Genomic DNA, 27,952 nt, shown 5'->3' with positions numbered 1-27,952 from the left:
AATATCAGATCTACAAGCTCATATCGCACCACCGAGTGGCGCGCTATGAGCTTGTAGGTCTGCTATTTTTTGAAAAAATCGAAGAACGGCTGACATAGAAACATAGCTATTTCAGAAAACTGTCATTTTCAAACAGACACTTTTAGAATCTGATCTCAGGTCAAAATGGGTTAATTTAACCATTAAGGGAAGGTGGGGTTGGTTGTTTCTGCAGCAGCAGCAGATCCTGGGACAGTTCTTATGGGTCGGTGTTGTGTTGTTGCTGCAGCAGCAGCAGATCCTGGGACAGTTGTTAAAAGTTCTCCTTGTTGAAGATGAAGGAGGAGCCTCCTTCGTTGTGATTGACGCACTGCTTCGACAGGGCGTTGCCTATGGCCGCCGCGCCACACAGGAACACGCCCACTTTGGTACTGAGGACACATGAATAGAGATATGGTCATTAACCCATTCTGACCTGAGATCAGATTCATACGAGGTTTTCCACTGGACACACACTGGTCTGATGAACCCATTCTGACCTGAGATCAGATTCTAAAAATGTCAGTCGCTCTTCGATTTTTCAAAATAGCAGACCTACAAGCTCGTATCGCGCCACTCGGTGGCGCGATATGAGCTTGTAGATCTGCTATTTTTCAATAGGTAAAGCACGACACGATGCTAACACCAAAATGGGTTCCCGTACAGAATGGGTTAATATACTGTATATATATATATATATATATATATAACCCATTTTAGACGGGAACCCCTTTTGGTGTTAGCATTATGTTATGCTTTAGCTATTGAAAAAACAGCAGATCTACAAGCTCATAGCGCGCCACCGAGTGGCGCGCTACGAGCTTGTAGGTCTGCTATTTTTGAAAAATGGAAGAACGACTGACATAGAAACACAGCTTTTTCAGAAAACTGTCAGGATGTAGAAGACCTTTTTAGAATCTGATCTCAGGTCAGAATGAAAACTGTCAGGATGTAGAAGACGTTTTTAGAATCTGATCTCAGGTCAGAATGGGATATATAGTGGAACTTTCCCTTCATTATTATGATTTATTTATTTATTTATTTCAATTGTTAAATTGTCTACATTTTCCCATAAGGACAGAGACATACTGTATCAGAGACATACTGTATCAGAGACGTACTGTATCAGAGACGTACTGTATCAGAGACATACTGTATCAGAGACATACTGTATCAGAGACGTACCGTGGAAACCTCCCGTCCAAAACTGTTACTTTTCAGGATTCAAATAAAGAAATAGCAAAAGTATAGCTACTGTAAGCACATTATGCTAGCTCAAAACGCGTCGCTTCGCACCTAATGTTCCATTATTTGATGGTGTTAACCTGATTTTACACTCTATGACTAAAACTAAAATAGAAATTTGCTGCCAAAAACAACACTGGCGCCTTGTGAACATGGAGGGTGAACTTTGAGGCGGTGTGTGTGTGTGTGTGTGTGTGTGTGTGTGTGTGTGTGTGTGTGTGTGTGTGTGTGTGAACATGGAGCCTCACCCCGGGTGCTTCATGGTGTGTGTGTGTGTGTGTGTGTGTGTGTGTGTGTGAACATGGAGCCTCACCCCGGGTGCTTCATGGTGTGTGTGTGTGTGTGTGTGTGTGTGTGTGTGTGTGTGTGTGAACATGGAGCCTCACCCCGGGTGCTTCATGGTGTGTGTGTGTGTGTGTGTGTGTGTGTGTGTGTGTGTGTGTGTGTGTGTGTGTGTGTGTGTGTGTGTGTGTGTGTGTGTGTGTGTGTGTGTGTGTGTGTGTGTGTGTGTGTGTGTGTGTGTGTGTGTGTGTGCGTGCCTCACCCCGGGTGCTTCATGGCGATGCAGCCGAACTCGTTGTCCCAGTTGGGCTTCCCGTACAGTGTCTTCTGCTTCAGGCCCGTGATGGGGTCGTTCTCCGCCTCGTGGTGCACCCAGAAGTGAGCGGCCTGGAAGACACACAGACGGACACGTTATTGATCCACTAAGAACACACAGACGGACACGCTATTGATCCACTAAGAACACACAGACGGACACGTTATTGATCCAGAAGAACACACAGACGGACACCTTATTGATCCAGAAGAACACACAGACGGACACGTTATTGATCCAGAAGAACACACAGACGGACACGTTATTGATCCAGAAGAACACACAGACGGACACGTTATTGATCCAGAAGAACACACAGACGGACACGTTATTGATCCAGAAGAACACACAGACGGACACGTTATTGATCCAGAAGAACACACAGACGGACACGTTATTGATCCAGAAGAACACACAGACGGACACGGTATTGATCCAGAAGAACACACAGACGGACACGTTATTGATCCAGAAGAACACACAGACGGACACGCTATTGATCCAGAAGAACACACAGACGGACACGTTATTGATCCAGAAGAACACACAGACGGACACGTTATTGATCCAGAAGAACACACAGACGGACACGTTATTGATCCAGAAGAACACACAGACGGACACGTTATTGATCCAGTGAATGCTTCGCTAACGGCGTTAGCTGTGTGTGTGTGTGTGTGTGTGTGTGTGTGTGTATGTGGTCAGTGTTGTTTTCGTCGACTAAAACTAAGACGAAAAATGTTCGTCGACTACCTTTTTTCACTGACGAAAACTAAATGGAAACTAAATGAAAACTAAGCTACGACGACTAAAACTAAGACTAAATATACTGACAATTTCGTCGACAAATAAAAACTAGACTAAAATGTTAGGAAGGGACTAGTGGACAACAGATCCAGTATAAGTCATTTTACACTTGGTTGCATGCTGAAAATAGCAGATCTACAAGCTCACAAGGCGACGCAGATCGGTTGCAGATCGGCTATTGTAGTGTAAAAACACTCATTACGACGGCATCAATGCCCACCAAAACACATTTTAGTCGACTAAATCACCTGTAGATTTAGTCGACTAAAATATCATGACATTTAGTCGACTAAAACTAGACTAACACCAACACATTCCAGGTGACTAAAATGTGACTAAAACTAAATGAAAACTATTTAAAAGACTAGGACCAAAAATGTAAATAGAAATTTGCTGCCAAAAACAACACTTGTTTGTGTGTGTGTGTGTGTGTGTGTGTGTGTGTGTGTGTGTGTGTGTGTGTGTGTGTGTGTGTGTGTGTGTGTGTGTGTGTGTGTGTGTGTGTGTGTGTGTGTGTGTGACTGTGTGTGTGTGTGTGTGCGTGCGCGTACCTCAGCCTCCTTCCAGCGGGTCAGGTAGATGTTGTAGTTGAGGAAATCGGTCACGCCTTTCTCCGCCATCTGGCTCTCCAGAGACTGCAGCAGGTCGGCGAACCACTCGAACGCCTCCGTCTCCGGACACAGCCAATAGAAATAGATCTAATGAAAGGACACAGCCAATAGAATAGATCTAATGAAAAGGACACAGCCAATAGAATAGATCTAATGAAAAGGACACAGCCAATAGAAATAGATCTAATGAAAAGGACACAGCCAATAGAAATAGATCTAATGAAAGGACACAGCCAATAGAAATAGATCTAATGAAAAGGACACAGCCAATAGAATAGATCTAATGAAAAGGACACAGCCAATAGAAATGGATCTAATGAAAAGGACACAGCCAATAGAAATAGATCTAATGAAAGGACACAGCCAATAGAAATAGATCTAATGAAAAGGACACAGCCAATAGAAATGGATCTAATGAAAAGGACACAGCCAATAGAAATAGATCTAATGAAAGGACACAGCCAATAGAAATGGATCTAATGAAAAGGACACAGCCAATAGAAATAGATCTAATGAAAGGACACAGCCAATAGAAATAGATCTAATGAAAAGGACACAGCCAATAGAAATGGATCTAATGAAAAGGACACAGCCAATAGAAATAGATCTAATGAAAGGACACAGCCAATAGAAATAGATCTAATGAAAAGGACACAGCCAATAGAAATAGATCTAATGAAAGGACACAGCCAATAGAAATAGATCTAATGAAAAGGACACAGCCAATAGAAATAGATCTAATGAAAGGACACAGCCAATAGAAATAGATCTAATGAAAAGGACACAGCCAATAGAAATGGATCTAATGAAAAGGACACAGCCAATAGAAATGGATCTAATTAAATGACACAGCCAATAGAAATAGATCTATACACCCATTGGGTGTAAGCATGCAGACTTTCGCGTCTCTAAAACATGAGCCCCAGGCGGCGTCTCTTCCAGGGTCTTTAAACGTCTGGTCGATGCATTTCCACGCTATTCTATATAAGAAGAAAAACCAAACAAATAGTGTTGTATCCTGCCTTTATTTTCTTCTTTCTAATGATTTGATCGGCACAAAATATTGTGTTCATTGTCATGATTTGTCACGATCCAAGTTGGCTTTGTCCGCGGCGTAACCGTCTTTAAATAAATACTTAAAGAAAAGCCTATGGGAGAAATGCATTGCGTTTCATTTCCTGGGCCACTGGTCGTTCTGAAAGGGGGAGGGACTGCGACGCTCAATAGAGAGCATAGCAGTGTGTCGCGGCTGATCGGCCTTCTGTAGCCTCTCTCACCTTCTTGGTGAAGACCTCCTGGTTGCTCTGGGTGCGTTTGTACCACTCACCTTCTTGGTGAAGACCTCCTGGTTGCTCTGGGTGCGTTTGTTTTGTACCACTCACCTTCTTGGTGAAGACCTCCTGGTTGCTCTGGGTGCGTTTGTACCACAGCGACTTGAGTATGGAGGCGAAGGGCGTGACCCCGATGCCGGAGCCCACCAGCATCACCACCTCGTAGCGGAACACGTCCTCACTCGCCGTCCCAAACGGCCCGTCTATGGCGACCCTAAAAAACGGGAGGAGAGAGACGTTATGGCGACCCTAAAAAACACAGGAGGAGAGAGACGTTATGGCTACCCTGAACACACAGGAGGAGAGAGACGTTATGGCTACCCTGAAAAACACAGGAGGAGAGAGACGTTATGGCTACACTAAAAAACACAGGAGGAGAGAGACGTTATGGCTACCCTGAACACAGGAGGAGAGAGACGTTATGGCTACCCTAAAAAACACAGGAGGAGAGAGACGTTATGGCTACCCTAAAAAACACAGGAGGAGAGAGACGTTATGGCTACCCTAAAAAACACAGGAGGAGAGAGACGTTATGGCTACCCTAAAAAACACAGGAGGAGAGAGACGTTATGGCTACCCTAAAAAACACAGGAGGAGAGAGACGTTATGGCTACCCTAAAAAACACAGGAGGAGAGAGACGTTATGGCTACCCTAAAAAACACAGGAGGAGAGAGACGTTATGGCTACCCTGAACACACAGGAGGAGAGAGACGTTATGGCTACCCTAAAAAACACAGGAGGAGAGAGACGTTATGGCTACCCTAAAAAACACAGGAGGAGAGAGACGTTATGGCTACCCTGTTCACACAGGAGGAGAGAGACGTTATGGCTACCCTGAAAAACACAGGAGGAGAGAGACGTTATGGCTACCCTAAAAAACACAGGAGGAGAGAGACGTTATGGCTACCCTGAAAAACACAGGAGGAGAGAGACGTTATGGCTACCCTAAAAAACACAGGAGGAGAGAGACGTTATGGCTACCCTGAAAAACACAGGAGGAGAGAGACGTTATGGCTACCCTGAAAAACACAGGAGGAGAGAGACGTTATGGCTACCCTGAAAAACACAGGAGGAGAGAGACGTTATGGCTACCCTAAAAAACACAGGAGGAGAGAGACGTTATGGCTACCCTGAACACAGGAGGAGAGAGACGTTATGGCTACCCTAAAAAACACAGGAGGAGAGAGACGTTATGGCTACCCTAAAAAACACAGGAGGAGAGAGACGTTATGGCTACCCTAAAAAACACAGGAGGAGAGAGACGTTATGGCTACCCTGAAAAACACAGGAGGAGAGAGACGTTATGGCTACCCTGAACACAGGAGGAGAGAGACGTTATGGCTACCCTAAAAAACACAGGAGGAGAGAGACGTTATGGCTACCCTGAACACACAGGGGGAGAGAGACGTTATGGCTACCCTAAAAAACACAGGAGGAGAGAGACGTTATGGCTACCCTGAACACACAGGGGGAGAGAGACGTTATGGCTACCCTAAAAAACACAGGAGGAGAGAGACGTTATGGCTACCCTGAACACACAGGAGGAGAGAGACGTTATGGCTACCCTGAACACACAGGGGGAGAGAGACGTTATGGCTACCCTGAACACACAGGGGGAGAGAGACGTTATGGCTACCCTGAACACACAGGGGGAGAGAGACGTTATGGCTACCCTGTTCACACAGGAGGAGAGAGACGTTATGGCTACCCTGTTCACACAGGAGGAGAGAGACGTTATGGCTACCCTAAAAAACACAGGAGGAGAGAGACGTTATGGCTACCCTAAAAAACACAGGAGGAGAGAGACGTTATGGCTACCCTAAAAAACACAGGAGGAGAGAGACGTTATGGCGACCCTAAAAAACACAGGAGGAGAGAGACGTTATGGCTACCCTGAAAAACACAGGAGGAGAGAGACGTTATGGCTACCCTAAAAAACACAGGAGGAGAGAGACGTTATGGCTACCCTAAAAAACACAGGAGGAGAGAGACGTTATGGCTACCCTAAAAAACACAGGAGGAGAGAGACGTTATGGCTACCCTGAACACAGGAGGAGAGAGACGTTATGGCTACCCTGAACACAGGAGGAGAGAGACGTTATGGCTACCCTGAACACACAGGAGGAGAGAGACGTTATGGCTACCCTGAACACACAGGAGGAGAGAGACAGACCTGGGCAGTTTGCAGGCCTCCATAGGGTCTCTTACCTGGGCAGTTTCCAGGCCTCCATAGGGTCTCTTACCTGGGCAGTTTGCAGGCCTCCATAGGGTCTCTTACCTGGGCAGTTTGCAGGCCTCCATAGGGTCTCTTACCTGGGCAGTTTCCAGGCCCACATAGGGTCTCTTACCTGGGCAGTTTCCAGGCCTCCATAGGGTCTGTTACCTGGGCCGTTTGCAGGCCTCCATAGGGTCTCTTACCTGGGCAGTTTCCAGGCCTCCATAGGGTCTCTTACCTGGGCAGTTTCCAGGCCTCCATAGGGTCTCTTACCTGGGCAGTTTCCAGGCCCACATAGGGTCTCTTACCTGGGCAGTTTCCAGGCCTCCATAGGGTCTCTTACCTGGGCAGTTTCCAGGCCTCCATAGGGTCTCTTACCTGGGCAGTTTCCAGGCCCACATAGGGTCTCTTACCTGGGCAGTTTCCAGGCCTCCAGGCCCTCTTTCTTGTCGCCTCCACAGGCCTCGTACAGAGCCTGCGTCCAGTCGCCCGCCAGGCGGATGTGGATGCTGAGGTTCTCGTCCTCGGGGCAGGAGGAGAGCGTGAACGGATGCCACTCCAGGTGAGAGATGGACGGACACTTGATGAAGACGTACTGGCCCACCTCCGACTGGAAGCCCTTCTTCTTCATCTGCAACTCCAGGACCTTGGTCTTGGACGGGTGGACCACCACCTGAGAGGGGAGGGGAGGGGAGGGGAGGGGAGAGGAGAGAGTTTGATGGTCATGCATGTGCTCCCATAGGAAGTAAATAGGTTAGCTTCCCGTTTCTATTTTCACGCTAGTTTGGGCGCCTCACAAGTGCATAGTAACACACACACACACACACACACACACACACACACACACACACACACACACACACACACACATACACACACAGAGGGGAGTGTCCCTAACATACAGTAACATACAGTAACATACCTTAGTGATAACCACCTTCTGAACAGAGCGGTAGAAACGGACCAGGCGCTCGGTCACGTAGATGGCCATCGGTCCGATCACCCACTTCCACGTCTGGAGGAGAAAAACACACATTGATGTTAGAACCAACATTTAACCCATTCTGATCAGATTAAAAAAAATGTCAGTCGTTCTTTGATTTAAAAAAATAAAATAGCAGACCTACAAGCTCGTAGCGCGCCACTCGGTGGCGCGCTATGAGCTTGTAGATCTGCTATCTTTCAATAGCTATAAAGCATAACATGATGCCGACACCAAAATGGGTGCCCGCCCAGAATGGGTTAAGAACTGAAGCTCACAGTCATTCGGAGAATCATCTCCCAATCTCCAACGTTTTTTGAAGCCCCATGTATTATCAATGGAATTATCATTATCTAATATTATATTTTGATATGGTCTTATTATATAAGATGTATTATCAATGGAATTTATCATTATCTAATATTATATTTTGATATGGTCTTATTATATAAGATGTATTATCAATGGAATTTATCATTATCTAATATTATATTTTGATATGGTCTTATTATATAAGATGTATTAATTATCAATGGAATTCCTACCACGGCACATCTGCCGCCTGGAGAAATACATTTTATACAGTTTATGACACCCTTTTCGGGAGTGAGAGTAAATGGTAAATGGTGCATTTATATAGCGCCTTTATCCAAGGCACTTTACAGAGATTGTGCATTACATTCACCCATTCACACACACATTCATACACCGATGGCAGCGGAAACCATGCAAGGCACCAACTAGCACATCGGGAGCAATTAGGGGTTCAGTGTCTTGCTCAAGGACACTTCGACAGTAACTCTGCAGGGGGAGCCCGGGTTCGAACTGGCAACCTTACGGTTACCATCCAGGCACTCTACCCCCTGAGCCACCGCCGCCCTAGTGAGACTCTGTTGCCCAATTATATGATTGTATAGATAGGATTGCTAAAGTAGATTTATTATTAATTTTCTAATAAGACACTAGGTTGGTACAGTATAGGCGGGTGCTCGGCCACAGGAACGACTATAGTCTGTCACGGTCCGTGACATGTGTTGTGTTTTTGTTATGTTCCTGGTTCTCGCTTTTGGTTTTACTTTACACTTGTGTGCTTTTATTTTGCAGTCTGTTAGTGTTTCCTGTGTGGCTCATGTTACCTGTGTTGTCTCACCAGTACCCTGATTACCCTAGTGTTTCCACCAGGGGGGCAGTCAGCCAGATATTTCGTGAAGCCTCATTTGAAATCGGTAGTTCATATAATGGCCTGTTGTGGCGCTGGACTGGACCCAAAAAGCCCCATAGCTCCATAGAGGCCCATGTATTTTGGCCCAACTTCACCTAGACTGTATTACCTTAATAAACATGGTCATGAATACTTTCTTCTTCCAGTCACTAGTTTAAAGTCTCATTTCTAATGTCATAATATTCTTTTTGGAAAATTATGGTCCCATTAATTAAAATAATGACCATAAAGTCGCGTATGTTCTGAGGGGCGTGGCTACCGTTACAGTCTATGATCGGGATTCCCCTCCCACTCAAGAGTCTTCTCCTCCCACTCGAGTCAAAATAAAAACCAACGGAGAAGAAGGGGGGAAGTCCCGCCTCGTTGTCTGGGCAGCCAATGACCAGCTGGTACAAAACGGAGCCAGCCAATGGCCAGCTGGTACCAAAAGATGGCGACTTACATCAGGAATTAGCATATCATTACAGGCTTGATTTTACGTTCATGTTAGACCCGGGGAACGCTTTGTCCATATTTTTTACAGTCTATGGTTGTCTCACCAGTACCCTGATTACCCTACAGTGTTTCCACCTTGTCTTGTTAGTCCTTTTAGCCAATCATTGTGATAATTATCTGTTGAGTTCACCTGTGTCTTTGTGTATTTATACTCCCCTGGTCAGAGATGGGCAGTATTTGAAATACATGTATTTGAAATACGTATTTGAAATACTTTTTTGTATTTTGTATTTTGCTGAGATGGAAGAAATTAGATGTATTTTGTATTTAAATACATTTTTTGACCCAGTATTTGTATTTTGTATCAAAATACATTTTCAATATATTTTGCCCATCAGAGATGGGCAGTATTTGAAATACATGTATTTGAAATACGTATTTGAAATACTTTTTTGTATTTTGTAATTTGTATTTCGATGGGGATGGAAGATGTATTTTGTATTTTGTATTTAGATACATTTTTTGACCCAGTATTTGTATTTTGTATCAAAATACATTTTCAATGTATTTTGCCCATCTCTGCCCCTGGTTTTGTCTTTTCCTTAGTCAGATCATTGTTGTATGTGACTAGTGTCTGATCGTATAGTGAACTCCCAGAGTATTTCCCGTTCTTGTTTGCCTCGTGTTCCTGTACCTGGATTTTGGTAATAAACCTTTTACCTTCTGCCTATAAACCTACTTTGCCTCTCTGCCTCTGTCTGTCCTGCACTTGGGTCCGAAAACCTCCTGCCTTGTATTGTGACATAGTCACACTATCTAGGTCTAACTCTGAGGAACGACTGTAGTCACACTAAGGTCTGACTCTGAGGAAGCTGTTGCAGAAACGCGTTGGCCAAGTCATGAATAACGGAGCCTTTGTCTTGCGTCGCCATAGTGTCGCCATAGTGTGGTAAAAACTCGTTGTGAAAACGGTCAGATTACCCGCGAATAGATTGAACCAATTATGTATTATAGAATGAGAATACAAGTGTGGATCTAATATTTTATCCTGGCGTACGGTTCGGCTCTGCTGTATTTTTCTCCCTGCTCGGAGTCGGGATATACAATAATATATACTATATATATATATATATAGCCCACACAAACACCAAATCAACAATTACAAATGATCAACAGCATCCAGACACTGTACAGTACAGTACAGTACTGTACTGTACTGTACTGTACTGTACTGTACTGTACTGTACTGTACTGTACTGTACTGATGTACTGTACTGTACTGTACTGTACTGATGTAATGATCAACAGCATCCAGATACTGTACTCTAATGCCACGACGCAGTTGTCTCGTCTCGTCTCGTCTCGTCTACTTATATTAACCCATTCTGAACGGGAACCCATTTTGGTGTTAGCATCATGTTATGCTTTAGCTATTGAAAAATAGCAGATCTACAAGCTCATAGTGCGCTACGAGCTTGTAGGTCTGCTATTTTTGAAAAAATGGAAGAACGACTGACACAGAAACATAGCTTTTTCAGAAAACTGTCAGGATTTAGAAGACATTTTTAGAATCTGATCTCAGGTCATATAGCTCACCCCTGGGGGGTTAGGGTTAGGGTTAGAATCTGATCTCAGGTCAGTTAGCTCACCCCTGGGGGATTAGGGTTAGGGTTAGATTCTGATCTCAGGTCAGTCAGCTCACCCCTGGGGGATTAGGGTTAGGGTTATAATCTGATCTCAGGTCAGTTAGCTCACCCCTGGGGGTTTAGGGTTAGGGTTAGAATCTGATCTCAGGTCAGTCAGCTCACCCCTGGGGGGTTAGGTTTAGGGTTATAATCTGATCTCAGGTCAGTTAGCTCACCCCTGGGGGATTCCCGGCGAAGCTGGGCACGGGGCAGTCGGTTCCGTTCTGCCCCCACTCCAGGAAGCGCTCAGAGCAGTTATCGGGGCGATGGATGTCCCGGTCCAGATCAGACTGCGGCTGGCCTCGCACGATCCTCCTGCCACCAGGAACACAGGAACACATGAACACATGATGAGGAGGATGGATGTTGTGTTGATTAGACAACCAGTAGTACTTGGGCAGGCAAAGCGTTAACAGCCGAGAGACAGAGCTGCGAGGTCCCCAGATGATTGGCTTTCATGAGACAGAGACAGAGCTGCGAGGTCCCCAGATGATTGACTTTCATGTGCAACATTGTCTTCACACTAGACTGTGAACAAACCACCATACAGTAGAAGTATATACAGGGTATCTGCACATTTCTAAAGTTGCAATTTATGACTTTTGTAAGACCTTTTCATTAACAAATTGTCAAAGATAAATATCAATAAGAGGCAAAGATTGCGAAAATAGCCTATCGACAAGCTCACACCGCTTAATAATACAATATGTATCTGTGCAACCGAGTCAAACTAAATGAAATGCCTACAATTCCAAGTACTTGTCAGGGTGGGTGGGTGGGTCCCCCAGTTCAAAGATATTCTTTTCTTTGGGGGGAGAGGGTCTTTGTGAACCCTTCAGACTCCATCTTGGCCCACAGCACTTGCCGTAACACTTGCTTGCCCTAATACGACCTTACAGGGGTACGCAAAGGCCCAATTTATGTCATTTAGTTTTTATTTATGTAGACAATTAGACAGGCACTCTATATAGTGTATACTCAGTTTCATTGTACAGATATTCTGCTGTTAGACAGTATGATTCTTGATGACTCTTATTATGCATTTAATGTATTACCTTACCGTGTGTTGTTCTTGCTTACTGTAAATCGCTCTGGATTATAAGAGTGTCTGCTAAATGCCTAAATTGTAAATTAGGATGGGTGAATGAGGGGGGTAAATTTGACATTTGACTAAAACGACATCCACAACGCTGCCCCCCCCCTCCCCCCATAGCGCGCCACCAGAGTGGTGCGCTATACGAGCTTGTAGATCTGCTATTTTTGAAAAATCGTAAAAAATGTGCCGCAAATCTTTGAATAATATATTCTCTCAAAGTGAATGTTTTTAACTCCGGTCTAAATGGGTTAACCCATCTTAGGCACGAACCCCTTTTGGTGTTAGCATCATGTTATGCTTTAGCTATTTAAAAATAGCAGATCTACAAGCTCGTAGCGCGCCACCGTGTGGCGCGCTACGAGCTCGTAGGTCTGCTATTTTCTTTTAACTGTCAGGATTTAAGACATTTTTAGAATCTGATCTCAGGTCAAAATGCGTTAAAGAACCACCATTCTTCTGTGCGTTATAGAATCTGATCTCAGGTCAGAATGGGTTAAGACCAGTGGAAGATGGACCCCCCTTACCCGTAGCCGTGGAACACCAGCGCGATGAAGAAGACGACGAAGAGGTGGTGCGTGTACCAGAAGACCTCGAAGTAGGAGCGGCGGATCACCTCCATGGAGGACGTGATGATGAGGATGAGAGCCAGGGTGATGGCCACGCCCGTCACCCCCGCCACCGTGGTGAACAGCACCAAGGTGGGGCTCTGAGGGGCCACGCCGTCACCATGGAGGAGGGAGGGGCCACGCCGTCACCATGGAGGAGGGAGGGGCCACGCCGTCGCCATGGAGGAGGGAGGGGCCACGCCGTCACCATGGAGGAGGGAGGGGCCACGCCGTCGCCATGGAGGAGGGAGGGGCCACGCCGTCGCCATGGAGGAGGGAGGGGCCACGCCGTCGCCATGGGAGAGGAGGAAGGATGACGTGAGTACAGCAGTGTTGTTTTTGGCTATTTCTATTTTAGTTTTAGTCATAGTCTCTTGAATAGTTTTCACTTAGTTTTAGTCATAGTCTCTTGAATAGTTTTCACTTAGTTTTAGTCAACTCAACTCAACTTTATTTATATAGCACATTTAAAACAACCATAGCTGCCACAAAGTGCTGTACAGTACATAGGTAAAAACAGTAAGTAAACACATAGACTAAAAACACAGAATACAAAGACAACACACAAAACAAGAAAAGGAGGGGGGGGAAGCAAGTTCAGGAACAGAGGTCTCATGCTGTGTTAAAAGCCAAAGAATAAAAGTGCGTTTTCAGTGAGGTTTTAAAAATGGCCAGAGAGGGGGCCTGCCTAAGTTGCAGGTCTAAGGGGAAGGTCGTTCCAGAGCTTGGGGCAGCGATTGAAAAAGCTCTGTCCCCTCTAAGCTTCCGCTTCGCCCTCGGGACCTCTAGCAGCATCAGGTCAGCTGACCTGAGGGAGCGGGCGGGAGAGTAGGGGTGGAGGAGCTCAGAGAGTTATGGAGGGGCGAGACCATTTAAAGCTTTAAAAGTAAAAAGCAGAACCTTGAACTGGATTCTAAAGTTCACTGGCAGCCAGTGGAGAGAGGCGAGGATGGGAGTTATATGCTCTCTCTTACGCGTGCCAGTTAGTAGTCGGGCAGCACATTTAGTCACATTTTAGTCACCTGGAATGTTCTAGTGTTTAGTCTAGTTTTAGTCGACTAAATGTCAAAAAAAAATCTACAGTTGATTTAGTCGACAAAAATGTGTTTTGACAGGCCTTGATGACGTTGTAATGACATATTTTACACTTTGGTTGCATGCTGAAAATAGCAGATCTACAATCTCACAACGCGTCGCAAGTGTGTTTTTAGCAGCTTTTTAAAAGTGTCGACTGACTCTGCATTTTTTTAGTTCAGAGGTAACTCCTTCCAGAGTGTGGGTGCTATAGCTGAGAAGGCTCCATCACCTTTAGTTCTCATCTTAGTAGCAGGGATGATAAGAAGGCCTTTATCAGAAGGTAACGACAACTCGCCCCGTTTCTGTTTTCCTCAGTGAGGGGTGGGAGAGGCTGGTCAGCAGACGGCTGGACTTTGAATTTCTCTAACTATAAACTTTCATGACAGCAGAACAGCCTAAGTACAAATATAATCTATGAAAAGCTACTACAGTGAAGTCTGTTCACATAAATTGTTGTAGGATATGTGGGGATTATCTTGACGAGGTACCATTTGAGGGGGCAAAACCTTACATATACTAAATAATACTAAATTGTTTATAGGTTCAATATAAGTAAAATAATATAGCCTTTCCACAGGAGTATCTTTTTATATTTTTCCAAAAAGAATACAAACAGCCAATAGCATATTACAAAGTTATCCCCCCTCACTGGGGACAATTCCGGGAGGAAAAACGGGCAAGCGAGTAGTCCAGTATTCTCATCAGAAGACCTAAGTTGTCTTGTATAAACCCTGGGGTGGAGTAGCTCTGTCAAATATAACGGACCCAGCCCAAAGAGGGGTTTATAAGTCATTAATAAAAATGTTAAAACAACAATTAACCCATTCTGACCGGGCACCCATTTTGGTGTCAGCATCATGTTATGCTTTAGCTATTGAAAAATAGCAGACCTACAAGCTCATATCGCGCCACCGAGTGGCGCGATACGAGCTTGTAGGTCTGCTATTTTTAGAAAAATCGAAGAACGACTGACATTTTTTAGAATCTGATCTCAGGTCAGAATGGGTTATAATCAGACCAGTGTGTGTCCATGTGGAAACCTCGTATGAATCTGATCTCAGGTCAGAATTGGTGAACTCACGGTGTCGTTGGTCCTGATGACGTTGAGGAAGGTGTCGTTGGGGTCGTCTCCGATCTGCGACAGGACGAAGGGCAGCGTGTTCGTGTTCCTCCGGTCCAGCTGAGCCTCCATGTAGTACTCGAAGTTGAACAGGTGGGCCACGATATGGACCGCTGTGGGGGGGGGGGGGGGATTAAAAAACTTCAGTGCACTGTGCCTAAACATGTTGCGACCGCAAGTCGCAACATGTGTAGGCACAATGCAAGGAATAAATGCATTCGCCATGTATCTGGAGGAAGTCTGATCCAATCATTTTTAGATTTCTCCAGTTTAATCCTGCGTTTAGGTTTTGTTGTGTTCAAGATCTGATTTTAGGCATGTTTAAGCCTCCAGGAAAATCCGTGTTGAGGTTCTTAATCCACTGTTTTTCATTAAAACGTCTTTGTCCTACTGTCCAGTTGGGATTGTGTTGTAGTCCAGCGCATTTTAAAGCTTCAATGCCATGAGCCATGAAATGTTGCACAAACCTTGTGGTTGTCTTTTTTTCCATTGTTAATATTGTATCTGTGTTGTCCCAGCCTTGTACCTATTGTTTTACCCGTTTCTCCGACATATTGTAAACCACATTTGTTACATGTGATTAAGTAAATGCAGTTGCTGGTTCTGGTTGTTATTCGTTGTTTAATCTCTAACACGCGTTTTGTAGTTATATTTTTGACTAATTGTTTGGGTTTGGGGTTTGGGGGGAGGGGGGGGGAGGGGGGGGCAGGTTACAATTTACAATTTAGCAGACTGCCTCAATCACACCCCAACCACATCAATTCACTGTATTGCACTCTGGCTATAGACGCCAGTGTTGTTTTTTGGCAGCAAATCTCTATTTTAGTTTTAGTCATAGTCTTTGGACTGAAACGTCATTTAGTTTTAGTCACATTTTAGTCACCTGGAATGTCTTAGTGTTTAGTCTAGTTTTAGTCGACTAGATGTCATGAGATTTTAGTCGACTAAATGTACAGTTGATTTAGTCGACTGAATTGTATTTTGGCGTGTCTTGATGCCGTCGTAATGAGTGTTTTTACACTTGCTGAAAATAGCCGATCTACAAGCCCACTACTGTGTTGTGAGCTTGTAGATCAGCTATTTTCAGCATGCAACCAAGTGTAAAATGACTTATAGTGGATCTCTTGTCCACTAGTCCCTTCCTAACATTTTAGTCTAGTTTGCATTTGTCGACGAAATTGTCAGTATATTTAGTCTTAGTTTTAGTCATCGTAGCTTAGTTTTCATTTAGTTTCCAGTTGTTTTTGTCAGTGAAAATAGGTAGTCGACGAACATTTTTCGTCTTAGTTTTAGTCGACGAAAACAACACTGCTAGTAGACGCCACTCTTCATTTCATTGTCAAAGTATTTGTATACTATGTGCAGTGACAATACATTGAATCTAATCTAACCTAATCAGTGGCCTTGTGGTTAGAGTGTTTGCCCTGGGGACTGGGAGGCTGGGGTTCAAACCCCCCCCAGCCGGGTCATACCAAAGACTGTAAAAATGGGACCCAGTGCCTCCCTGCTTGGCACTCAGCATCAAGGGTTGGATTGGGGATAAGTCCCTGAGACATGCTATAGCGTCATGTCCAGGGGGTGTACTTGTACATCAAGCTGCCTCACGCTACAGAAACAGGAGATAGGCTCCTGCCCCTATGGGCCTCATGGCTACAGAAACAGGAGATAGGCTCCTGCCCCTATGGGCCTCATGGCTACAGAAACAGGAGATAGGCTCCTGCCCCCTATGGGCCTCATGGCTACAGAAACAGGAGATAGGCTCCTGCCCCTATGGGCCTCATGGCTACAGAAACAGGAGATAGGCTCCTGCCCCTATGGGCCTCATGGCTACAGAAACAGGAGATAGGCTCCTGCCCCTATGGGCCTCATGGCTCGGCAAAGGCTACTTAATCACGCGTCTGTGAAATCTCACCTGTCTGCAGGGCGATCATGTAGGCCACCAGTTTGTGAAACGCCAGGTTCTTGTCGAGTTGGCGAGTGACTGTACGGCCGAAACACTGAACACACAATGGGGCGAAAGAGGACAGGGAATGTGGGGTGAGTTCTCCGTTAAATATAGAGTGCTGAAAATAGCAGATCTACAAAAGCTCACAACGCATCACGGCGCTGCGCCGCCTAACCAGGAGGTTTACCTGGATGGTGCCTCGTATCAGGGAGAGGAGGTTTCGGCACACCGGCAACAGGATCAGCATGCAGTTGAAGTTAAGGACGGCGGCGGGGGCTCTGGCCCACGGCAACGCATGCTGGAGAGAGAGAGAGAGAGAGAGACAGAGACAGAGAGAGAGAGAGAGAGAGAGAGAGAGAGAGAGAGAGAGAGAGAGAGAGAGAGAGAGAGAGAGAGAGAGAGAGAGAGAGAGAGAGAGAGAGAGAGAGAGAGAGAGAGAGAGAGAGAGAGAGAGAGAGAGAGAGACACAGAGAGACACAGAGAGAGACAGAGAGAGACAGAGAGAGACAGAGAGAGAGAGAGAGAGAGAGAGAGAGAGAGTGAGAGAGAGTTAGTGTTACGTAATATGGTGGCATTTGAGTTACAGACAGAAATGATCAGTGGAGTGAAAAGTATAGTCACATTTTTGGGGGCCTATGCCCAGCTCTGTGTGTTTGTCTAAATAATAGCAGTGATTTGATTGGCTGAGCACGGAATTGAGATGATTTTGATTGGCTGAGCAAAGTACGTATAGAGGGTATAATATGCGCATGCATAAAGTGAATGGTAAATGGAGTGGCAAAGTGAGTTTAACGTTGTTTAATGCAATCAGACAGGACTTCTCTGTCGAGGCCAGAAAGTAGTTTTCTGCCACTCAGTAGGCGTTCCTGCATAACTTCCTGGTTTGGTGATGATGTCACGCACATACCCTCTATTGAGGATAAATAATGATGTCACACACATACCCTCCATGATGTCACACACTATTGAGGATAAAAAGTGAGGGCGCAAATTGTGATTGGCCAGAATGAGATGATGTATGATAAGAGCGCCCCTCACTTCACACAGGTGTGATTTTTACTTAAGTAAAAGTATCAATACAAGTAAAAGTTTGGGATTCAGCATGTAATTCAGCATGTACTACAAAAGTATTTGCATCTAACTGTACTTTCTGCAACTCATTATAATAATAATAATAATAATAATAATAATAATAATAATAAAACTTTATTTGTATAGCACCTTTCATGACATCAAATGCAGCTCAAAGTGCTTTACAGAACAATGGAGAATAAAATAAAAGCAAAGCATAAAAGAAAAGCAAGGCAACGGCATTAAAAAACAAGCAGTAATGCAATACAGTGAGGACATGAATAACACAAAATATAAGATCACTTAAAGGCAATGTTGTAGAAGTGGGTCTTGAGCTGAGCTTTAAAAATGTCTACAGAGGCTGCCTGACGAAGGTACAGAGGGAGCTTGTTCCATGCCGATGGCCCGTAGAAGCAAAAAGCTGCTTCCCCGTATTTTTTAGTTGCCATTTTTTTAGGCAAAGCGAGCAGGCCAGCAGTGGAAGACCTTAGCGAGCGGTTTGGGACATATTTAGGCAAGCAGTCATGTAGGTAGGAAGGTGCGAGACCATTGAGGGCTTTATAGACAAGTAGAAGAATTTTAAAATCAATCCTAAAAACAACCGGAAGCCAGTGCAGTGATGCCAAAACTGGAGTAATATGTTCTCTCATCTTAGTTCTAGTTAAAACTCTGGCTGCTGCATTTTGGACAAGTTGTAATCTGTCAGTTGTTTTCTTAGGCAGTCCTGAAAAAAGTGCATTGCAGTAATCAAGCCGAGAGAAAACAAAGGCGTGGATTAGCGTTTTTGCATCGTCCAAGGACACATAGGCTCTGATTCGTGCAATATTTCTAAGGTGAAAAAAGGCAATCTTGGTAACATGATTAATGTGTGAATTAAAATTCAATTCGGAATCAATAATAACCCCCAGGTTCTTTACTGTACTGTTACTGTCTACAGTCAGGTTGCCAAGTCTGCTTAATATTGATTCTTTCTGCTCACTAGAGCCGATTATGAGAACTTCTGTCTTGTCCTCATTTAGCTTGAGAAAGTTCTCACTCATCCAACATTTGATGCTAGACAGACAGGTAAGCAGCGGGTCTAAAGCACAGGGATCATCTGGAGCCACAGATAGATATAATTGGGTATCATCAGCATAGAAATGAAAATTGACTCCGTGATTGGCAATGAGTTCGCCCAGTGGCAGTATGTACAAGGAGAAAAGCAGAGGGCCAAGAATCGAGCCCTGTGGAATACCAGAACTGATGTCGTGTTTGTCTGAGTCAAACTCGGCTAGATTGACAAAGTAACTTCTGTTTGATAGGTAGGAGGAAAACCAGGACAGGGCCGTACCAGACAGGCCTATCCAGTGCTCCAGACGCTGTATTAAAATTGAGTGATCAATCGTGTCAAATGCAGCCGTTAAATCTAGAAGTAAGAGAACGGATACATGTTTCTTGTCAGCAGACACCCTCAGATCATTCATTACTTTTACAAGTGCTGTTTCTGTGCTGTGGCCTTTCCTAAAGCCAGATTGGAATTTGTTGTGTACATTATTGTTCTGTAGAAACACATCCAATTGATGAAAGATACATTTTTCTAAAACCTTGCCCAGAAAGGGTAGATTTGAAATGGGTCGATAGTTACCCAAAACAGAGGGATCAAGATTGTGTTTCTTGAGAAGGGGCTTAACTACAGCAGTCTTCAGTGAGTCTGGGAAGACGCCTGATTGTAGAGAGCTGTTTACAATTTTTAGGATATCTCCAATCACACTGTCTAAGACTTCTTTGAGAAAGTTGGTGGGAATTGTATCTAATGAACAGGAGGATGATGTCATCTGTGATATAGTTTTGCGGAGTTCGTCTTCCTCTACTTCGCAGAACGATGATAGGCTCCCCCTGGAGAGATCTACCCTGGGACCATTTGCTGCTGTTTGACGGTTTGCGCTAGCAGCAGCACCATTCATAATATCGGCTCTAATGTTTGAAATTTTGTTGTCAAAAAAGCATGCAAACTCATTACACTTAGCTTTAGAGGCCGGGAATGACTGCTTGTAGGACTGGGGGGGGTTTAAAAGTCGATCAATGGTAGAGAATAGGACTCTAGCATTTTTCTTGTTCTCGTTAATAATGCCAGAAAAATATGCCTGCCTTGCTAAACGCAAGGCTTTGTTATAGGCGACTGTTGACTTTTTAAGAATCTCTAGGTGGATGGTGAGTTTGTTTTTTCTCCAAGCTCGCTCAGCTCTTCGACATTCTTGCTTCAGTGAGCGTGAAAGCTCATTTATCCAGGGTGTTACTCTGGTATTATGTTTCTTTTTTGTTTTCAAGGGAGCCACTATATCAAGAGCTGACTCTAGTTTAAGATTAAAAATTTGAACCATATCATTCACTGGGGGGGTATCGGGCATTGGGGGACCCAGGTGACGAGAGAACTCGTTGGCAGCAGAAGAGCTAAAAAAACGCTTTTTTATGGTATATTCAGTGATGTTTTTCTCTAGATCAGAGACAGTCATATTAAAACACAGCAGAAAGTGGTCTGACAGCTCGGGCCTTTCAATAGTCCTTTCCACAGTGATGTTCAGCCCTCTAGAAATCACCAGGTCCAGAGTGTGCCCATGTTTATGTGTAGGCCCAACAACATGTTGGATAAAATCAAAGGAGTGCAATAACTCTAGGAAACCCATAGCCATAGCATCTGTAGCATCATCCAGGTGAAGATTAAGATCACCTGAGATAAGAGTTCTGTCATAGTTAGTGGAGCAGATAGATAGAAGTTCTGATATTTCTGTTAGAAATATTGCTTTACTGCATTTTGGCGGGCGATAAATGCTAATCATTGGCATGGAGGCACCATGTAGTATAGTGGCCTGGTATTCAAAGGATGTAAAGCTGCCAAGGGTCAGAGCCTTGAATTTTAACGTGTCTGAAAAAATTATTGCCAGTCCACCTCCTTTCTTAGCCTCGCGAACAGAGTGAATGAAACTGTAGTTTGCGGGACAGGCTGGCGCTAGGAGAACAGCTCCATCTGAGCCCAGCCATGTCTCTGTTAGAAAGATTATATCTAGCTTCTCTTTACAGATTATATCTTTTACAGAGGAGGACTTATTTGTTAGTGACCTGATGTTAAACAAGGCAAGATTAAGCTTGTTATCACATTTTTGGGGGCTGTGATGCCTGAGAGGTACATTAACCAAACAGCATTCTCTCTTCAGACCACTCCTTGTGTTGGACAATCTATTTGAAATAACAGTAGGAATGTTGTGGACCTCAACCTGTACAGTGATTGAAACACCAGGCTTTCTAGAAGCATGGGGTCCATACATGATTGTTGCTGCGCATAATGGACCCTGTTCATATCAGTTGTCAAATGTAAATTGATAATCAGAAATCTGAAAATCGGTAGCTGGGTTTGGTGACAGTTGGAGGCAACGTCTGGTATGGGGGGTCGACTTTAATCCAATGTTCATCCGTTCCACCATGTCCGGGGTGAAAGAGAGATGTACTGGTGAGGGTGTTAGAAATTCTTCATCAGTCACACAGTCATCATCATCACTTTGATTCAGCAACAAAGATTCAATCGACCGTTGAGCTTCTTCCTTGGTGAGGGGCCTCATCATTATGCAGAAAGTCCCATATTTCGAGTTTTCAAATGTCTAAATTGTGCAGTACTTGAGTAAAAAAATAAGTAATGTTACTTTACACCACAGGAAAAGACTAACACTGAACACATGTACCTTCTTGCCCAAACTACAGTCGCAACAAAACAGTTTTAACTTGGTCAACCGCACCAATGCAACTCCTTGCAACTGCCATTGGAAGATAAAGGTTGCATGTTGCAAGGAGTTGCATGGCCAACCATTTGTGCGTGGTTTGGGCTTAATCAGTGGTTCTCAACCTGGGAGGGGGGGGGGGGGGGGGGTCCCCACCCAGAGGACTGTAAAGTGACAATTTAACAAACTATACTTTAAAACGGGTTAAACATTGGCCAAACTGTCAAAAGAAAGACTTTTGAAAATAGCCCGTGAAAATAAAACAGCCTTGTGAATGTTTATCTGTGGAACCGAGTCGCTGGCTTTCAGTAAAGCAACGTCTCGCTGCCTCCTGCGTTTAAAAACGGGTGGTTCACAGGGCCGCTGAAATATAAAATATATCATATATGATATATCAGGGCCGCTGAAATATAAAATATATCATATATGATATATCAGGGCCGCTGAAATATAAAATATATCATATATGATATATCAGGGCCACTGAAATATAAAATATATAATATATGATATATCAGGGCCACTGAAATATAAAATATATAATATATGATATATCAGGGCCGCTGAAATATAAAATATATAATATATGATATATCAGGGCCACTGAAATATAAAATATATAATATATAATATATCAGGGCCGCTGAAATATAAAATATATAATATATGATATATCAGGGCCACTGAAATATAAAATATATAATATATGATATATCAGGGCCGCTGAAATATAAAATATATAATATATGATATATCAGGGCCGCTGAAATATAAAATATATAATATATGATATATCAGGGCCACTGAAATATAAAATATATAATATATAATATATCAGGGCCGCTGAAATATAAAATATATAATATATAATATATCAGGGCCACTGAGTGAAAGATTATCACCTGCACAGAATGTATTGACAGAAAGTATAACATGTCTATACGGTGGATTCTTATAAAACAAACACTTTGCAGGTAGAAAGTGGATAATTAGAGCTATTCGTACAGCTGCAATGTTGGTGAGTTTGACGTTGTTTAAAGGGATAGTTCCGATTTTTTTAAACTTAAGTTGTATGAAATACTTGCCATTAATATAGTGGTTGCAACTGTATTAATTGATTGCCCGAGTCCCGTGGGGGGGGGGGGGGGGGGGGGGGGGGGTTCTGCTCTGGTTTTGGTGAATATCAAGTAGTTCCGGTCATTTTGTGGGGGGGCACTGGGGCCACGCAGTAAAGGTAAATTAATCCACAAAACGAACGTCATTTGTATTGTTGACCTATTTCTAAAATATTAGTGCGACTTTCATTCAACTTTGACCCCTCCATCACATTTTTTGGGCGTAGTGATATGGACACAAAAAACATAGTTCTGATGTGTGATAGAGGGGTAAAAAAAGAACGAAAGTCGCACTAATATTTTAGAAATAGGTCAACAATACAAATGACGTTAGTTTTGTGGATTAATTTACCTTTACTGCGTGGCCCCCCAGTGGCCCCCCACAAAATGACCGGAACTACTTAATATTGACTAAAACCAGAGCAGAACTCCCACCACGGGACTCTGGCAATCAATGAATACAGTTGCAACCACTATATTAATGGCAAGTATTTCATACAACTTAAGTAAAACGAAATCTGAACTATCCCTTTAATACAATCAGAGAGGACTGTTCTGTTTGGATGAATGGGCTGTCTATGGCCAGTTTCACCTAGTTACCACCCTGACATTAACTTATGACAAGAAGGCTGCCGTGTGCATAGGATATATGGTCTATTTCAGGGGTGGGCAACTGGCGGCCCGGGGGCCACATGCGGCCCCCACCTTCACTTAATGCGGCCCACATGTTGATATCAGAATGCTACAGTATTGACTTCAGCTGTTTACAATTCCAAACCTGCTTTAATTACTTCATGACTAGTATTAAATGACCAGTACTTAACCCATTCTGACCTGAGATCAGATTCATACGAGGTTTCCGACGGACACACACTGGTCTGATGGACCCATTCTGACCTGAGATCAGATTCTAAAAATGTCAGTCGTTCTTCGATTTTTCAAAAAATAGCAGACCTACAAGCTCGTATCACGCCACTCGGTGGCGCGATATGAGCTTGTAGATCTGCTATTTTTCAATAGCTAAAGAATAACATGATGCCAACACCAAAATGGGTGCCCGGTCAGAATGGGTTAATGACTAGTATTAAAATGTTATCTTTTTGTGTTCATAACAGAACAGTTCATAAAGTTATAACTAAATGCTTTTGAAATTCAATAAAAAAAAAAGGTTACTTTTCAGGATTCCAATTAAAAAATAGCAAAACATTATTCAGGTTTTCAATTCAAATATAGCAAAAAATAGCTGATCTACAAGCTCAAAACGCGTCGCATTGCGACGTGTTTTGAGCTTGTAGATCGGCTATTTTTTGCTACGACAGTAATTATGCACTGTGGCCCCTCTGGAGTGAGTGTGGAAATATATTGGCCCTCGCCATCGTCAAAGTTGCCCAGCCCTGGTCTATTTGGTTCCTCTTAACTCATTCTGACCGGGCACCCATTTTGGTGTTGGCATCATGTTATGCTTTAGCTATTTAAAAATAGCAGATCTACAAGCTCATATCGCGCCACCGAGTGGCGCGATACGAGCTTGTAGGTCTGCTATTTTTTGAAAAATCGAAGAGCGACAGACATTTTTAGAATCTGATCTCAGGTCAGAATGGGTTCATCAGGACCAGTGTGTGTCCGGCGGAAACCTCGTATGAATCTGATCTCAGGTCAGAATGGGTTAACTATTCATTCTTTTAGCTGGGGACCCTCCGACCCTCTGGAAACCCCCTCAAGGACCCCCACATTGAGCACACCTGAGTCTGCAAAGCCTGATAATACAAATAATTGTAGCGGAGTAAAAGTACAATATTTGCCTCTGAGATGTAGTGGAGTAGAAGTAAAAGTATTGGAAATTGGAAATACTCAAGTAAAGTAAAAAAAAAAAAATACCTCAAAAGTGTACTTAAAGGACCACTTCACCGCTTTTCAACCTATCTTCATATAATAGGTCCTCACTAATAATCATGATAAAATGGCACGGTTTTCTTCTACTCAGTCTGTGTCTCATAGGAGGGCTGTGGGCAGTTTAGAAACCGTCCTCCAGTGACATCATCATTAGGCAGATATTTTTTAAACAAAAGCCTGCAGTTTCTATTAGCTTGTATTCCCCATCGATGATGTCACTGGAGGACGGTTTCTGAACTGCCCATGACAGCCCTCCTATGAGACACAGACTGAGTAGGAAAAAAATTGCGCAATTTTATCATGAATATTAGTGAGGACCTATTATATGAAGATAGGTTGAAAAGTGGTGAAGTGGTCCTTTAAGTAAATGTATACCTTTTGCAGAAAGTGAAACTGCCTCCGTTTCACTTCTGCTCAGGGCCGGTCACCTGTGACTGCAGCCAGCGGCAGGGGCTTCCCCCAGTCAGTCAGTCAGTCAGTCAGTCATGAACACAGATGTTAACCTCAAATAGCCAAATTACATCCCCTCTGACAGACCTATACTTCCCTATCTTTAACCCATTCTGAACGGGCACCCATTTTGGTGTTGAGCATCATGTCGTGCTTTAGCTATTTAAAAATAGCAGATCTACAAGCTCATATCGCGCCACCGAGTGGCGCGATACGAGCTTGTAGGTCTGCTATTTTTGAAAAATCGACATTTTTTAGAATCTGATCTCAGGTCAGAATGGGTTAATCAGACCAGCGTGTGTCCAGTGGAAACCTCGTATGAATCTGATCTCAGGTCAGAATGGGTTCGTCAGACCAGCGTGTGTCCAGTGGAAACCTCGTATGAATCTGATCTCAGAATGGGTCAGAATGGGTTAATCTCCCCAGCCGGTAGGAGAGGTAACAAGACAACTCGCCCCGTTTCTGTTTTCCTCCCAGAATTTTCCCCAGTGAGGGGTGGGAGAGGCTGGACAGCAGACGGCTGGACTTTGAATTTCTCTAACTATAAACTTTCATGACAGCAGACAGCCTAAGTACAAATATAATTTATGAAAAGCTACTACATTGAAGTCTGTTCACAGAAGTTGTTGTAGGATATGTGGGGATTATCTGACGAGGTACCATCTGAGGGGGCAAAACCTTACATATACTAAATAATACTAAATTGTTTATAGGGTCAATATAAGTAAAATAATATAGCCTTTCCACAGGAGTATCTTTTTATAATTTTTCCAAAAAGAATACAAACAGCCAATAGCATATTATTAAAAAGTTATCCCCCTCACTGGTGACAATTCCGGGAGGAAAAACGGGCAAGCACCGGGGCGAGTCATCCGGTATTCGTAGGAGATACCCCCATAAGAGAGCCCTACTGTAGGACACAGACTTATCCACGGCCTACAGTAGGTTATCTTTAACCCATTCTGACCGGGCACCCATTTTGGTGTCAGCATCATGTTATGCTTTAACTATTGAAAAATAGCAGATCTACAAGCTCATATCGCGCCACCGAGTGGCGCGATACGAGCTTGTAGGTCTGCTATTTTTGAAAAATCGAAGAGAGACTGACATTTTCAGAATCTGATCTCAGGTCAGAATGGGTTAATCAGGACCAGTGTGTGTCCGGCGGAAACCTCGTATGAATCTGATCTCAGGTCAGAATGGGATAACCCAGGCATGTAGAAGACGGAGCCAGAAAAAGACAGACTTACCCCCAGAAGTACCCTGGTGTAGAACCATCTGGGCGTCAGGAAGTTGAGGTAGAATTGGACAAACAGGTAGGTGTTGATGGCCATCCATACGAACTGTAACGACACAGATCACAGATCAGTCTGGAGAGCAGTATGAAACACTAGCAGAGCAATGGGTCTAACGACACAGATCACAGATCAGTCTGGAGAGCAGTATTGGGTCTTATCTCAAAGGTCTCAGTATGGAACTCTTTCAGACAGACAGGGCACCCCTGAATGACTGAAGTTACTTTATTGCATCTTTTGTCATATTAACCCATTCAGCCCTGACGTCAAAAAAAAAAGAAAAAAATCTAAATCATGACCATTTTCGGAAAGATTTGAGGCGCATTTTAACGATTTTTCAAAAATAGCAGATCTACAAGCTCGTAGCGCGCCACTCGGTGGCGCGCTATGAACTTGTAGATCCGCTATTTTTCAATAGCTAAATTATGACATAATGTATGTAACCACCAAAAGGGGTTTTTCCTCAAAGATACAGTATGTCACGAGGAAAACTGGAGAGAACATTTGTTTCCTGAGCTTGTATTGTTATTGTATTGTATTGCTTGCTATTGTTGGTGAACTGTACAGTAGGCTGTACACTAGTATAACTTAGGTTTAGCATTACGTTATGCTTTAGCTATTGAAAAATAGCAGATCTACAAGCTCATAGCGCGCCACCGAGTGGCGCGCTACGAGCTTGTAGGTCTGCTATTTTTGAAAAATCGAAGAACGACTGACATAGAAACATGGCCTTTTTCAGGAAACTGTCAGGATGTAGAAGACATTTTTAGAATCTGATCGCAAGTCAAAATGGATTAATAAGTTTATACAGTATAGAGGTCTACGTGGTTAGGCTGAAGTGACATTGAAGATGAATTCCAAATATTATCAAAGTATTCTGAGGCACACCCATATGGATGCAGGACTTGCGTCAGGGCGTTTGAGAAGCCCTGCCGTAGAAGGTTATGCAGAGAAACATAGATACTGTATATACAGTCTGCATGGAAAATATGAAGTTCTCCCAACACAACTAATGTTAACGGTCTATTAACGGACGTCGTCAATTCAAATACTACTTCCAATATCTTTTACTCCCAAAGTTTTGTTATCTCATTCAGTGATTACTTATAGGCTACTTTGCACACATTTAATTCACGACACGGGTACAGACACAAAAGATATATATATATTGAGTATAGCTGAAAGAATCAAAGTTAAATCCGAAAGCTAAAACATGGAATTCACCCCAGCAGCAGCTATTCAAATGCATCCTACGGTATAATTATTATACTCACAATGACAAAGATGGACAGTCCCTCGTTTGCAGCGAAGCCCATGGTGACTGCGTTTGTTTGAAGGAGCGTCTGTTCTGACCGTGTGTGTGTGTGTGTGTGTGAGGGTGTGTGT

At 43.6% G+C, this 27,952-nt stretch overlaps 1 protein-coding gene across 1 annotated transcript; it reads right to left on the bottom strand.

Moving 5' to 3' along the window:
• Positions 1-225: 225 nt before the first annotated feature.
• Positions 226-27,952, bottom strand: cybb (cytochrome b-245, beta polypeptide (chronic granulomatous disease)). Its single transcript, XM_083758322.1, has 13 exons — positions 27,841-27,952; positions 26,522-26,614; positions 17,181-17,291; positions 16,961-17,045; positions 15,010-15,161; positions 12,771-12,952; positions 11,327-11,465; positions 7,749-7,841; positions 7,240-7,499; positions 4,662-4,824; positions 3,220-3,366; positions 1,808-1,932; positions 226-410 (listed from the first exon to the last, which is right to left on the bottom strand). Exons 1-13 carry the CDS (start codon positions 27,880-27,882, stop codon positions 293-295), a joined length of 1,710 nt encoding a protein of 569 aa, XP_083614448.1. The 5' UTR covers positions 27,883-27,952; the 3' UTR covers positions 226-292.

This window comes from Protomyctophum parallelum (genome assembly GCF_964188405.1).
Source record: "Protomyctophum parallelum genome assembly, chromosome: 23".
Taxonomy (NCBI): domain Eukaryota; kingdom Metazoa; phylum Chordata; class Actinopteri; order Myctophiformes; family Myctophidae; genus Protomyctophum; species Protomyctophum parallelum.
The sequence above is the reverse complement of the archived record's forward strand: the minus strand, read 5'-3'. Positions and strand labels throughout refer to the sequence as shown.